General features: G+C 38.4%; 1 protein-coding gene across 19 annotated transcripts in view; it reads right to left on the reverse strand.

Annotated features, from left to right (window-relative positions):
• The window catches only part of LOC127441476 (discs large homolog 1-like protein), a 151,817-nt gene that overhangs the window by 117,347 nt on the left and 19,000 nt on the right, over positions 1-15,470 (reverse strand). For 12 of the 19 annotated variants that reach the window (XM_051698948.1, XM_051698946.1, XM_051698953.1 and 9 more), the window contains exon 4: positions 14,309-14,380. The exons of the other annotated variants lie outside the window; for them this stretch is intronic. In XM_051698948.1, the coding sequence (XP_051554908.1) occupies positions 14,309-14,380 (72 nt within the window). The remainder of the gene's footprint in view (positions 1-14,308; positions 14,381-15,470) is intronic. 19 annotated transcript variants of the gene reach the window in all.

Consider the following 15,470-nt stretch of genomic DNA (forward strand, 5'->3'; position numbering starts at 1 on the left):
CCGAATCAATGCCTAAATCTAACCATTAGTGTTTTAAAATGCAGAAGCGAAATGAAAAATCTAATTTTCTGAACCAACCTTATCATTTCATGATGCTTTTAGGTCTCTGTAATGTCACGTGTCAGCTTGAGTTTATGGCTGGACTTGAACCGCGGTCATCCAACTCCAAGTCCAACGCCCTATCAGGTGAGCAACCGCAAAAGCAAACATGTTGTAATAAGTGTATATATATGTAGGTGGTGCTGTAATACAAGCATTAAAATGTATCGGTTTTCAAAAGATGCGTAACAGTAAGTGTGTACGATATCATCAAATAGCAGGGCCTGAGTAATAGAGAGAAAAATAAGTATTTATAAAGTCATAATCAGCCATTAAAGTCATGCTTTGAGTGAAAGTGAATAAAACACATAGTTGTTGTAGCACCTCTAGTGTTCATTTCACCTGGAAACTGCAGGGAATTGTACCTGGAGATATGTATTACAAGTTTTGCAAAAATGTATATAGGAGTCACGTCATTTAAGTATCTGTCTACACTAACAGGTGAAAAATGACTTATACAAATTAAAATCTACAGAAAATGATAAATGTAGACATAATAATGGTAATTAAAATATAAATCAATTTTAGATTTAAGGTGTTTTTGTAATATTTTATGATTTGTGAACATGCAGAATTGCGTTCACAATGCATGTTAAACTCGAACTGTTCCGTGGAAATAAAGCGAACTCCGAACACCTCCTGAGAATGTCTCAAGGTCATTTGCAGCATTCTCATAGACAACACTATTCTTGCAATCTGTTTTCAGACGACTGAAATAGAGAAGAAAGAGTGAGAACTCTTTACATGCACGTGTTCCACAAGACAAGCTCACGCTGCACGCCTCTGAACAAACAGCAAATAAGAAACGCACATTGACGGCTTTTCTGTCGTCTGTTCATAAAAATAAGGGTGATCCTTCAAGCACGTGTGTTTGTGTCTAACAGCGTTTCTTGTCATGTGTCACTCCGAGATGTTTTGCAGGTCGCCGGCCACTGTGGCGGATAGCTGAGCAAAATGACCCGCCATTGCGCATAAAATAGACAATCCACATTTGGCGGGTCGCAACACACAGGTGCTAATTTGAATCCCTGGGCTACTATATAATATTTTTGTCGACTTCCCAGCTTCATGGTTTGTCATTTCCCAATATTGTTGAACATCGTTTGTCAATGAGCATCTATGTCAGCATCGGGATATTTGTCAGATATCGTCGATATCCGATTACATCGTCCTATCACCCAGCCCTAGCGGACAGTCCACGCAGACAGTGCTGATGATGAAATTTGTGTCATGCATACGGTGCTAAGCAACATGAACAACCAATCTATACTTTGGCTTTTACTGTACATGCACTGTACAATGTTTTACTGGCTCCAAACAAACTAAAACACACTTGACACAGTTAATTCAACCCATTACGAGAGGATTTAACACAAGAGAGCTATCCTTCTTTTACAGCAACCACACCTCTAACCACCACGCCATGTCTCCACTGAGAGCTGTGTGTGTCCATATGGACTAACAGCTGATGTGAAGAAAAGGTTACTGCTCCAAATCAGCATGGAATGGAGTGTAATAACATTTGAATATTTCTGGTTTTGAGTCATATTTTAATTATCTTTACTTCAAGTCAGATGCTACAACATTCTATGTAGAACACTTAATTATGAACATCTGAACTAAAGCACTGAAGGATAGTACACAAATATCTGCTCTATCAGGACTGGGTTTGCATCTTGGAATATTTACTCTTCCAGCCCTGAATCCAGGTTTACCTAGTTAATCAGTAGGTTGTTAGCCCCAAAGCCAACTCTGTATTTTTTAATAAGGAGATATTGTGTTCCAGCCTGATGTCTCAGAGCTACTAAATGCATAATTCAGCATACTGCCTTCTGTATCACCATGCATATAGATGACATGGGCAGCAGGGACCTGAGAGACATCAGTTACACGGTATTGTACAGCACTTTGCATTCAGATGGAAATTACATCAATGGTGCCTCCTCTGTTTGCAAGGCCTTCCTTTGAATGTATTTATGTTGGGAGACCTCTCAAGACCTTTCTGTAGCTGTCAAAAAAATAGAAACTTTTAGATACAAAGTTTATTTTCTGATATGCATCAGAATATATAAAATATTTCTGAAGACGTCCTATCAAAAAACTCTAAAGTAGTCTTGGTTGTCTGACTGAAGAGATGTGGTATATTTGAAGGAAGTGATTCGAGTAGTCTGTAATGCCCAAAGGAGAATCGTCCAGATCAGAGCCAATGAGTCATTCATTTGTGTGGATGACATTTGATTCAGGCTATAGCGACTCCCACACAGCCCTACTGAGCAAGATTTAAACAGAACATAAACAAGTGCAGATGAGCTGAATTACTTGTGTCTGTGTAATCCCTCAGGCCAGGCTTTGGCTAGTTTTTATTACAGAGCTCTATGGCACTGCTCAGTTTAATAGGCCTGTAGACTTATTAAAAGCATTGACTAAACTTTGGCCCTGATTAAAAGTTTCAGAGTAAATATTGCTGATGCAGTTGTTGATGGGGGAATATCATGCTGAAGGTAGGAAATCATTTAACATGATCAGTATGCACTGAACATTTTTTGCCTGTAGCAATGGCTGGCAGATCAATAGTGACCAGGCAATTTAGGGAGGGAAATCTTTAACCAAATCACTCAAACCTCTGAGTCAAGAGATGCAAAATTCTACAAAATATAATGAGCAATTAAACTCTGTGCTTTATCCATTTTGTGGGGACAGAGAGAGAGAGAGGGAGAGCAAAAGAAAAGCCAAGGATAGATACTGGAAGGGTTTCTTCCCATCTTTGCCTTCTAGCACTGGGTAGGTTCAATTTGCAGCCCACATGGAAAACTGCGTGCTTTTAACGGCAAGTCTGACATGCCCTGAGGCAGGCACCGACCAGAGGAGACATGAGCATCAGCAGTCATGCATGCAGAAAAACATGCAGTCACTGCACACAACTGGAGCCCATCCTCTGTGACGCCTCACAACCAGGCACTCTGAATGAGGGTTCAAGAAGTTGAAAGAGAGAAATGTAAAACGAGAAATAAGAATGTGAACTCCTTGAGAATTCTCAGGTGCACAAATACCACTCTCTTACATGAAATTATACACAACATTTCTGGCAATAGAACCTCATAGGTTATTCATAGGTTTACTTAGAAACCTATGTAGTTTATATTTAGGGCTCATAAACCTTAGTGTGCAATGTGGCTAAAAATAGAGCAACGTACAAACTTGAAATAAAATCATCAATCTGCAATTTGTGAATACAGTGTACGCTATGCAAATGAGGACGTGATTAATACATAGGGTGATACTTTTCTTACATTCAGCTTGCACTCTAGGCAGTAAAATCAAACTTTTCCCCACCCTCACTTTATTTAGCCACCAAAGGTCCAGCATACAGTCAAAAGAAAAAGTTGCTGGAACTTTTATCAGGTCAGTTTTCCAAAAAATCCCTTGAGAGATGTAAACAAAAATGAGCCACATGTGAGCAAACCATAGTTAATAATATAACAGAAATTAAACACTCACAAAGTTTTTTGTCCTAGCCCAGTCATCATGACCACCTCTTACTTACCCGTTTCTCATAATCAACTGAGACGCAAAATGTTACAGAGTCACACACTGTGCAAAATGCTGCCTACTTTGTGGACACTTTTAAATATATGACTATTGGCTTAAATCAGTTACACAAAAGGGAAACGTTTCATTATTAAAGCAATATTCAATTCATACTGAACTCCTATATTGTTTTGCTGTATTTATTTGATTCAATGGCTGATATAATGGCAAAACATGCTGTCACTTCAGCATACAGCTATGAGAGAGAGTACTGGAGATGAATGACAGGACCCAACCCCCTGAAGGTGAAGATAAATGACAGCCAGGCCCTTGAGATAAACAGCATTAAAGCAACACTCATAAAACTGAAACATGGCTACTGTTTGATAAAAAGAAATTAAGTATTTTTAAACAATTAAAACAAATTAATTTATCAGACGAACAGAGTTATTTTAAATCAATCTGAACTAAATTAACAGGAACTTAAAAGAACACAATTGAGGTGTGTCGAAACAACGAAAACTTTATGGTTTCAATCACGTCTTTTGCGCATGCTCCGATGGACTCCCTTTCCAATTTGCGCCAAAGACAGCAAGAGACCAGGTGAAATACTCGAAGTCAAAAATCTTTTACCATCCTTGTCTTTATAGTGACAATAAAGTGTAAGTCTTGTTAAAACCATTACAGATCAACTTTAAGCAGATATTTGACTTTTAATATTGGCATTTTTGAAGTAGTCACATGGTAAGCAGCATATCTGGGAAGAGGAATTAAATGCAGGATATTTTTTGCTTTTATTTACATAATTCAACATTTCCACGATAATAATCTGGGTCTAGCGGTCTTTGTAAGTGTTATTTCTGGATAGTTTGATTTCAGCAGGTCATTAGATATTGTCGTTCGGGCGAGCGCGAAGAACAGTAACACGTCTGATGGTGGGTTTGTATCTGGCAGGTTTAGGTGTAATTATACTGTAGTTTGGGATGTGACTGCACCAGCTAGTCGACTATTAAAAACAGTACTCTAATATCGCAAATTAATTTTCATTTGCGCATTTGCCTGCCGTAAGCAGTGCTGAATTACACTATTTTGGCCCTCACATCTTTTACTAAATTAGTGATGGGTCATTCATGAACGATTCATTCATTTTGAATGAATCTTTTATGTGACTCAGAAGAACGAGTAGTCTCAGAGAGTGATTTGTTCATTTTATGTTGGCCGCACATGCGCATTGCGCAACCTCCGTTCGTTTGTTACGTGAAAACCGCATAGGCGCTGTACAGAAAACAGAAATGATTAGTTCATCTTTCAACTCTTTTGGTCCGAGTCGTTCGTTTTTTTGTCACGTGACAGCCGTATACACTATGCATTGCTCACACATGAAACAGAAATGATTAGTTCACCTCTTGAGTCATCTGGTCCGAGTCATTCGTTCTTTTGTCACGTGACAGCCGTATACGCTGCATAGCGGCATCACGTGACAAATGAACAAACGATTCGGACAAGAAGATTCCAGAGGTGAACTAATCTTTCTGTTTCTTATAATTTGTCCTTGGCTGCATTATCATTTTTTCCTTATTGGGACTATAATCAAAGTTTGCATAAGTAGACGTGTTGAGGGGGATTTGGCTATTGAAAATGTAACATTTTGATTTCATTCTGCTCAAATGAACGAAATGACTTGAATAAAGAGTCGTTCATTTTGCTGAACGAGACTCAAAGATCCAAGTCAGTAAAATGATCCGATCTTCCCATCACTATACTAAATCTCACAGTTACAATCGAGTCCATTGGATGCGCTGTGTATATGTGTGGTCAAGGTGTTAGATGAGAAAAGATATAGCATCTGTGCTTTCCAAAAATGTGTATTATTGTGATTCTTATTTAATTCTACTCTATTGGCATGCGGTTCTTGTGACAGTCAAAGTATTAACCATTACACAGCAATAACGTGGGAGAATCACCAAAATATGTCTCTTTAAATGTCGAAAAAAGCTTTATATTTTGTTCAGAATTTTGTCTCTGTTTCATGTCCAGACAATCCCATGATTATAAAAGAACATAAAGGACAGCTGTTCCATGCTTTACTTAGTACAATTATCATATGGTAAGTTGTAATTCTTAAATTATGTTCTTAAAAAGCTTAAGAATAATGTTTTTAAAAAGTATTAGATAAATAGTTCATAGTTTATTACTACAATGTTTAAAACTACATACTAGAAACTTTCATATGATGTACTATGGGTGGGTACTCAATTTATTTTAATTAAAAATCTGTCTTAATAATTAAAATATTATATTAGTCTTATTATATAAAGATATGGGTTGATCAACTGTGAATTGACTGTGTAAGTGATATGTATAGTAATAGTTATTCGAATGTGGCCTTATAAAGAGTGTGGAACCTAGCAGGTACAGATTGTTAAAACATGAAGTTATGACATGGTCATTATGGTCTAGTCTACTTTGAAAATGTAAAACTTAAATACCAGGAGGTCACGTGACGCCATGGAAGGGGCAGATGTGTGAGCGACGAGCTCTGCGCACTTTGCTAAATTTTTAATAATTTTCATGTTATAATCTGGTGAATTTTGATACACCCAGTTACACATTTGCTCTTTGATGCAAAACATGGCAAAGAAGTCAAAATCCTCGGGCTCTGGAGACATTAAAAGACACTTACATGTTCAGGATGAAAGCCCCGACAGGCCTACAGACCGGGGACTCGATTTGGATGGCACGGCGGGAGAGGAGATCCAGCGTCATTTGTCCAACATGTTGGTGATTTTTACGAAGATTCTTGCTGACTTGGAGGATCTCGCTGTAATACGTTGATCGATTACAATGATGGAAATAAAATTCTCTGAACTAGTTACAAGAGTGACTGATGCTGAGAGACAAATCGATTTCCTGGAATCTTCGGAGAGGGAATAAACCGCTAATCCGCCCATGACCAAAGCTGATTTGGAACATCTCTTTGAAAAGCTTGAAGATCTTGAGAATAGAAGCCGCAGGAATAACGTTTGAATTGTTGGAATTCCTGAGCATGAGGAGGGCAGAGATATGGTGAAATTCATAGACGAGTTTTTCCTGAGTCTGCTCAACATAACAGGCCACAAGCTGGAAATCGAGCGAGCTCACAGAGTCCCAGCTCACAGATCTGCTGAGGGAGAAATGCCCCGATCGATTCTAGCCAGATTTCTGAGATCATCCGATAAAGATCTTGTGTTGCGCCAGGCGAGGAGCAAAGGGAAGCTTTCTAGGAAGAACCATAATATTTTCTTGTTCCCGGACTTTGCGAGTTTGACAAGAGAGAAACGCGATCGGTTCAAGGAATGTAAGAAACTCTTACATCGGCGAAAAATCACTTTTGCTCTGATGTTTCCGGCCAAACTGAGAATAGAAACGAAGGATGTCCCAATCAGGCAATGTCTTTTATTGAATCAATGGGTGAGTAAACCATTGGGTGTTTCTCATGTGAGTGGGTCGACTCGCTGTACTTACTCTGGCTTTTGAGGAGCTGGGCGTCATTTTGGTTTCTTTTTTCTTTTTGCGTTGGCTCCGCAGAGCAGCTGGAGTTTGTTTTGTGAATAACACTTTCCTTAAAGAAACTTTTGCATTGACAAAAGATTACTTTTGCATTGAAGTTCCCAGCCAGTTTGAGAGTGGATAAAATACCTACATGCTCACACAAAGGATGTCTTTTATAAAGTTGACGGATTGTATAAGTCATGGTATATACTTTTATGCGGCCTCCGAGTGAATTGACTCGACCATCCGGGGAACCGGGATGCCAGTTTTGTTTCTTTTTGTGTTGGTTCCGCTTAGCGGCTGGAGCTTGTTCTATTGAATAACACTCCTTTGGAACAGCTGTGGATTAATCTGTTCGTTCTTTGTGCTTAATACTCCTGCTGGCTGGAGTTTGTTTTGTTGAGTATTTTTACGGGACATTGGAATGATTACGTCATCCGTTGAACTCATAACAGCCAGCTCACTGAACATATCTGAACGTTTTATTTCAGCTGGAATTTGTTTTGGAGATGATCACATCTTTGAGACAGTTCTGTGAATGAATCTACACATTCTTTGTGTTCATTCTTCCTATTGGCTGGGTTTATTTTACAAAGTATTTTCTGTTATGTAATTTTGCTTCACAAATTTGTGAGGCAAAATTGTGCAATCCGATGGCAAAGTTGTCATGGGGGCTCGTGGGCGTTCATGGACCTTTTGAGTTTAGAGGGACTGTCGTCAGTTGGCGCTTTCGTGCGTGGGGCTAATGCGCACGTTTTTCTTTTTTCTGTTTGTTTTGTTTGGGGGGAAGTTTGGGGGTTGATTGTTTCACTAATGGGGAATGTGGTCTGTATAATTTTGTTTTTGACACTCAATTTATTTTTTCTACTATAATCAAAATGTCAAATGTTAATATGAGTGTACTATCTCTCTCCACATGGAATGTGAATGGGTTGGGGCACCCCATAAAAAGAAGGAAGGTTATTACTTTTCTTAAACGTAAGAAATATGATATAGTGTTTCTTCAATAAACACATCTCTCCCCAAAATCCTGATTTCCAACAAATGTTAAAGACTGAAATCAATGTTTATATGGAGACCAACTGGATAGGGGCACTCGGCAGGGCTGCCCTCTTTCTCCTCTTTTATTGTTCTGTCTTGCCCTGGAACCATTAGCAGCCGTGATAAGAAAGGAGGATGATTTTACAGGGGTGATGGCGGGAGGTATGGCGCATAAGCTTCTGCTTTACGCAGATGATATTTTATTATTTGTCTCTGAACCTACTAGATCTATGCCTTGCCTCCACAGAATTGGATACAAAGTTAATTGGTCTAAATCCGAAGTTTTGGCTCTGACAGCGTACTGTCCAGTAACGGCTTTCCAGCCAGGCGCCTTCCAATGGCCCAAACAGGGCATTAAGTATTTGGAGATTTTATTCCCAGCAAATTTGTCTGATTTAGTCACAGTTAATTTTGACCCTTTAATAAAAAGATTTTCAAGTGATGTGGGCAGGTGGGCAGGTGGGCTTCATTACATTTGTCGATGATTGGAAAGGTTAATGTTATTAAAATGAACTGTATTCCAAAATATAAGTACCTGCTACAATCTCTCCCAGTAGATGTCCCCCTCTCTTATTTCAAGCAATTTGATAACATAGCGAAGTCCTTCATTTGGAATGGTAAACGTCCCAGATTACACTTCAGTAAGTTACATAGGCCGATTGACAAAGGTGGGCTAGGCCTACCCAAGATTCTGTTTTATTATTATGCATTCGGTCTCAGACATTTGGCTCATTGGTCGCTTCCACCTGAAAGAGCCCCTCCCTGGTTCTGCATTGAACAAGTACTGCTGCCCCTATTTTGCCATTGCAAATCCTTTCCATCAAACTAACCAGAGAAGTTAAATCACACCCCGTCATTTCACATTTGCACTCAGTATGGACAAAAGTGTCCAGAGTGTTTAACTCAGATAATTATCTAAATGTTGCCTCGAGCCTATGGCTAAACCCCAAACTATGCATTAATAGTCCCCTTTTTGTTGGTTAGAGTGGAATGCGAGGGGGGTTAATACACTCGGTCATCTTTATGAGAGTGGTGTGATGAGATCCTTTGAAAATTTGGTAAAATATTTTGGTTTATACTCAGTTTTTTAGGTATCTTCAGTTACGCCACTTGCTCTGTACTATTTTTGGGAGTAGCATACACCCCCCTAAAGCAGCAGATACTCTAGGAGAGGTGATGTGATGTGGTTATTTTCATTTTGTGTCGGACCACTGGTTGTGTGTAGCGGGGGGGTGGGGGGTGTTCAGGGGAAGGGACATATAATTTTATAAATTGATTCAGTGTGTGTATGCTCTGTTTGTTTGAATCAATAATAAAAAAATAAATTAAAAAAAACTTAAATACCAAAATGTACTATTGACTTTTGTTGCCTTTTTTTATTTTTAACAGATCAATACTGAGTTCTTGTGAGATGCAAAAATCCCCACAGAGTTGAAGTTTCGTGCAATACTTGACCAATATTCTGACAAGTGGATGAAGTTGTTTCACAATAAGGGTGTAGTTCCCGGTAAAACCATAAGACACATCATGCAACCCATTTCCCAGGTTGGTACATAATAAGGATTTAAGATTTATGTACATGGGTATTAATTTTCTTTGTGCTTCTTTGATGTCAAATGTGTAAATGATTTATTTTGATATCAGAAATGTCTGTTCCCTTTAGATCAACATGCATATTATCAGTCTAGCTTTTTGGTGATTTATTATGTTAAACAGAATAACAGCATAGACACACGAAGAGCGTGCATCCTCAAAGCATTGTGTGGATACTTGAATGAGGACCATGAAAAGCCCATTAAGGAATACAAGTTAATCAACTGCAGCTCTCTTATGGATCATGTAATTCACTTATATATTTTATTTTCTGTGTACTTATTAGCTTAGTTTTACAAAAAAATTAAGCATGTTTCATTTGTTTTGTCTGGGCACAGGACTGTGATGGCCAAGTGCCCAAAAAGACATGAAGCAGACGGTAATGCTGATCTATGTTGTTCGACATGAAGATGAGAAACCAATGGTTAAGCCTGTGGATATTGGTGTCGTGATCGAAGGGGTTGTAGTTCTCAGCTGTTTGAGGAGTCCAGCTGTTGCAGCGGCAATGTTGTTTGGACTCATTTATGCCTTGGACCTTAGCTGTGCAAAAGACCTCAAATCTACATTTGAGGTCATCCAGAAAGTGTTTTTCAACCTGGATGAACACAGACTTTAACCAAAGGTTCAAGCCCTAAAGAACGTTACAATAAGTCACCAAATATTTATGGCCTACTAGGGACTGGCTCGGAAACTGCGTAATTATATTTTACATGGATCATAATCCATTTAGTCAGCTGATCATTTTGTCAATTTCTTATTTTTGATATTTATGCATTTATTTTTTAGTCTTTTATTTTGGTATTATTTTTATACATATTTTTTTTCTTTTGCCGACTTTGCCGCATGAAAATTGGGTGGCAAAGTATTGCCTTAAATTTGTACATTAAAGAAAAGTTTGTTTGAAGTAAATTAAGTCAGTTAACTCAAAAGCAATAATTTCAAGCTATAACTTACTGAAGCAGTTCAAATTAGTTGGATCAACTAGAGTAAATAGCTTTCAGTAAAAATGCACAGAATAAACTGAAGCAGTCTCATTGAATCAAGATGAAATTTCCTCTTGATTCCATTAGCCCAGATTAATTTCAGACAAATCTATTCAATTGTGTGGAATGTGTGTCATAATTAAATTAGGTTAGACCAACAATTTATTTTATTGAGTGAGGGCAAGAAAACCATGCATAAAAACTGCCAGATGCTATCCAGACTTCCTGTCGCAGTCTTTCCTTCTTCAAACAAGCTGCAAAAAAAGTGGCATTTAGCATAGTGTTCAGCCATTTATGAACAGATATAATGGCATAAGATATTATAATAAAGAAATTTAACTACTGTGAGAAACCAAAGTGGGCAGAAAACTGCAGTAACTGCAGAAAATGAAGTGCATTCACATCACATTAGGGGTAATGTAATTCTGATTCTTACAGCACAACACATCCCTTTAGCTGTATTTATTGTATCTGGTGGTAGTTGGGGATATGAGAGTGGTGGTGGCATAGTGGACTAAAGCACTGAACTGGTAAGCAGAAGGTTGTTGGTTCAATTTCCACAGCCAACACCACTGTGTCCTTGAGCAAGGCACTTAACTCCAGGTTGCTCCAGGGGGACTGTCCCTGTAATAAGGGCACTGTAGGTCGCTTTGGATAAAAGCTTCTGCCAAATGCATAAATGTAAATGTAAAATACTAACTCAAGACATGTGTTGGCTCTGGTGCTCTGCAAGGTTTTTATGCAGGAAGTCTCAGCAGCTTTACCGAAAAGATCTGGAAGTGATCTATATATAATTTTTAAGATCAGCATGGACTGAGTCATGCCAGTTTAAAGGACAAAAAAAGGCACATGGACTATAACTAGCCTATAAGCATTATTTTAGTGTGCAAACCCAGGTAACCAACACTAAGCAAAAATATATCATATTGAATTATTATTCTTTGGTAGAGTAATTAATTCACTAGAAGTTAAAAGCAGTGTGTGCAGATGTGTCTTGGTTTTCACCATTATAAACATGGATTATCACACTGTATTCTCCTTAAAACTTCTATAGGAGCAGAAACATTCATTTCATTATACAAATTACTCTAAAAATCATTCAAAGGAGCTCTAACAGAAAAAGAAGGTCTGCGAATTACTGCCATAATTATGTTTTAGTAAATTACTGACTTATGCGTTAATTGGCTACATGTATACGAGCAAAGCAATAAATCCAACTATTGAAAAATAACAAACAAGATTCCGAATGAAATGACGTCGCAAACACCATTATTTAACTCAGTGCAGCGCGTGCAGATCTAAGCTTACCTTGGTCGTAACAATACAAATGCAGTCCATCCTCACCTATCGTACAGCGACCTCTCGTCCCTCAGCATCTAATTTCGTAACTCTTCTTTTCCCGAGTTTCTCACTGAATCCGTTAATAAATGCGGCGCTCACCGCAACTCCAAGGACCGAGAGCACAATAAGAGCGATCCGTATGTTTGCATTTGTTCTCTATGCTGGCCATTTTCGTAAACTTCACAGAGGAAGAGAGAGTGATGCGCGCGCGTCTCCAAATGATCCCGAAAGCGCAACAGTGAGAGCGCGCGACATCACACCACGCGAGTTTAGACGGAGCGACATGCGCAATTTCGCTCGCGCAGTTTCATCAAGCATCTCACCGATTTAACCCTGCAGAGCAAATGCCTTCACATCATTAATGTGACCGTCAAATCTAATTAAAGGGAGCGGTCAAGACAACTTATTGTTACTGGAAGTCGATGTCCGTACAAAATGATTGTGCGCCAAAACTAAACCTCAACTGTATGAAAGTTATTTCTTACAAATGGGGCATGTTTTCTGTCCTGACCTCCGTTGTGTCTGAGAACTAACGCAAGAAAGGAGGGGTTCTCTGTGTTTAAAGCTTACATCTCCAGTGGTCCGTGACATCTTTAACAACATGTCAAGCGGAAACAGATAAATGGCAATCTAGTGTGTCATGTGCAGTTTTGCTGGATCCAGATCCAAAATAATTCTTCATTAAACATTATCAATTACAAATCTTGCGTATTTCTGTTTTATTATGCTACAAAAGTGCAGGACCTCAGAAGAGCTCATCATCAGGTCTAAAGGCCACATAGACTAAACAGTTAAAACAGCATAAACACACCAACTTTTCATACATAGTGGTCCCTATATAGCAAAGTGTAAATAAATAAATTCCTGAATATTAAAGAAATATATAAATAAATAAAAATGCACTGCAATGTTATTTCTTTCAAAAAGGAGCCCGCGTTTGCCACATCTTCAAAAGAATGACACCACAAAATAGATTTGAAAGTGACAAATCGTGCAGTAGAGATATTCAGATGCCCCACAGAGAAACAGTTTTGGCAGATCTCAAGCGTTTTCCCAGCAGATGCAGCCCATGCACCATCAGTCACCTCACACACATTTTAACACTGAACCGACAGTGTAAAAGCAGGCTATATATACACAGTAGCTCAATCTGTAGTGATTGGTATATTGCCCTGAAATGCAGCATAAGAATACAAATTTGATATGCACATTTAGACCTTCCCTTCAGAAGAAGACTCTGTCCTTGTGCATGCTGCAATGGCATGGAGGCTTTTGGTTCAAAGGAAAGGAAAAGCAATATTGGGCAATAAACATCTTGGATAACTGGGCCCATCCACAACTAGCTTTGATATCACAAAGTAACAACAGCAACTTACTTGCCTCAGAGTTTTCTTAATGTGCCACTGCCTAAAAAGCCTTTATAGTAACAATAGTCTGCCACCTTTAAAACATGTTGGAGTTTTTCCATAATAGTTTTGGTTCATAATAAACAAAAGTATAATTATACTTTACACTAAAATGAACAAAGAGGTCAAAACCTTGCAAATATGCAAAATACACAACCTGCTGGTACATTTTTATAAATTAATTAATTATTATTATTATTTTAAATATTATACACATTTTGTTTTTATTTTTAAATTAAGCTTAATCAAACAGCTCTAGTAGAATAAGACCTTTAAATATCTTTATCACTCAATGCATGGGTAAAAGGGGATGTTAAAACTTACAACACCAACTTGGCATTTTCACAATTTAAAGGGAGTTTAAACAGACTTTCAGTGCATTATTTAACCAAGTATGCTATTTTCACAAGTTGCATTAAAAAAAATAAAGTTTCACAAATCTTACAATTTATCAGCCTTATCACATTCAGAAATAAAGATGCCCCATTTGGGTTATATGAATTTGAGTAATCAGAAGTTTAGCATTGTGAAAATGCCACCCACAGGCTGGCCACTGAAACTTGACAGTCCTAATAATATCCCATTAATAACGCTGTGACCTATGTCAACAGCAGACCCATGAGGTGAACCCAAATGAATGGAGTGCAATGATACATGAATCCCCCTATTCTTGGAGCAAACCCCACCGACGAGGCATGGGGAACAGGGAAGGAGGACATGAGCGGCCCAGACATGCGGCCATGGGGGATGCCCAACCCACCAGACCCGTGCCGGTATGATACTTACTTGGTCCAGCTCACTGGGGGAGGATTTCGCTTTAGCGAGCACATGAAGAATTTCATTTAGGAGAGAAGAGTCCTGAGATTGGCCATTTTATTAACACAAAGAAACAAGAGGGGAAAAGAGAAAGGACATTGAAATACACAGCATGGTGTGAGTTAGTAAGCTTATATAGAATAACTTGCATTCCACTAGGATGAGGTTTAAAAGATTTAAAATAAGCAAACACTAATATTTTGTTACAAAACAAAATATTAGAAATCATTTTGAGCTGGAGCCGACATTAAGTGATTATTGTATTATGGTATGATTTGTTAAAGATATAACACTCATTCCAGAACAACTTTTAAGGCTCAGATTTCAAAGTTTTCTGTGCTGATAAAGGTGTACCAGCTCAGCTCATTCAGATCATCTCAGTCACAAAATAACCTGGAAAAACACCATTCCATTTGTCAAACTCACTGAGGTCCAAACTGGATTTGGATTAGGGTGGCACACCTTTCTGAAAATGCAATTTCACTGTTGTTGCTGAGATATTGGTCAATCAGAGGGGTCAGAAGAAGAATCAGAATCAGCTTTATTGCCAAGTTTGCTTACACATACAAGGAATTTGTCTTGGTGACAGGAGCTTCCAGTGCACAGAAAATACAAAACAGCAACAAGACATAGATAATAATAAAAAATTATTAAAAATTATTATGGCCTAACTAAGATGTTATGGATGTGATTCTGCTTTGCCAAAATAAGATGAAATCTGTCCTTCACTCCTGTACATACACCAAAGTGACTGTTCTTGTTGTATGTGTCTACACTGCAGGCAGGTGGTGGTGTTGTGACAACTGTCTTTCAAAACCAGACTGAGGTCTGACAGACACTATATGCCTTAACCAGACTGAGGTCTGACAGACACTATATCCCTAAACCAGACTGAGGTCTGACAGACACTATAGATCGCTGACGAAACAAAGTAAACACTGACAATGAGCGCATTTGATGCGAATGGACATATCTTATATACGACAAGCCCCGAGGGGAAAAACACACAGCGCCTACGTGCTCAAACACACAAGCATATTTGGCAAAGTCAATTGGAATCAAATAAATCACATCTTTTAAATTCGTGGCCTAGCATTAGCATAATCACAGAAGTGAACTCCGTTTTATTTGC

This window comes from Myxocyprinus asiaticus, chromosome 5 (assembly GCF_019703515.2).
Source record: "Myxocyprinus asiaticus isolate MX2 ecotype Aquarium Trade chromosome 5, UBuf_Myxa_2, whole genome shotgun sequence".
NCBI lineage: Eukaryota > Metazoa > Chordata > Actinopteri > Cypriniformes > Catostomidae > Myxocyprinus > Myxocyprinus asiaticus.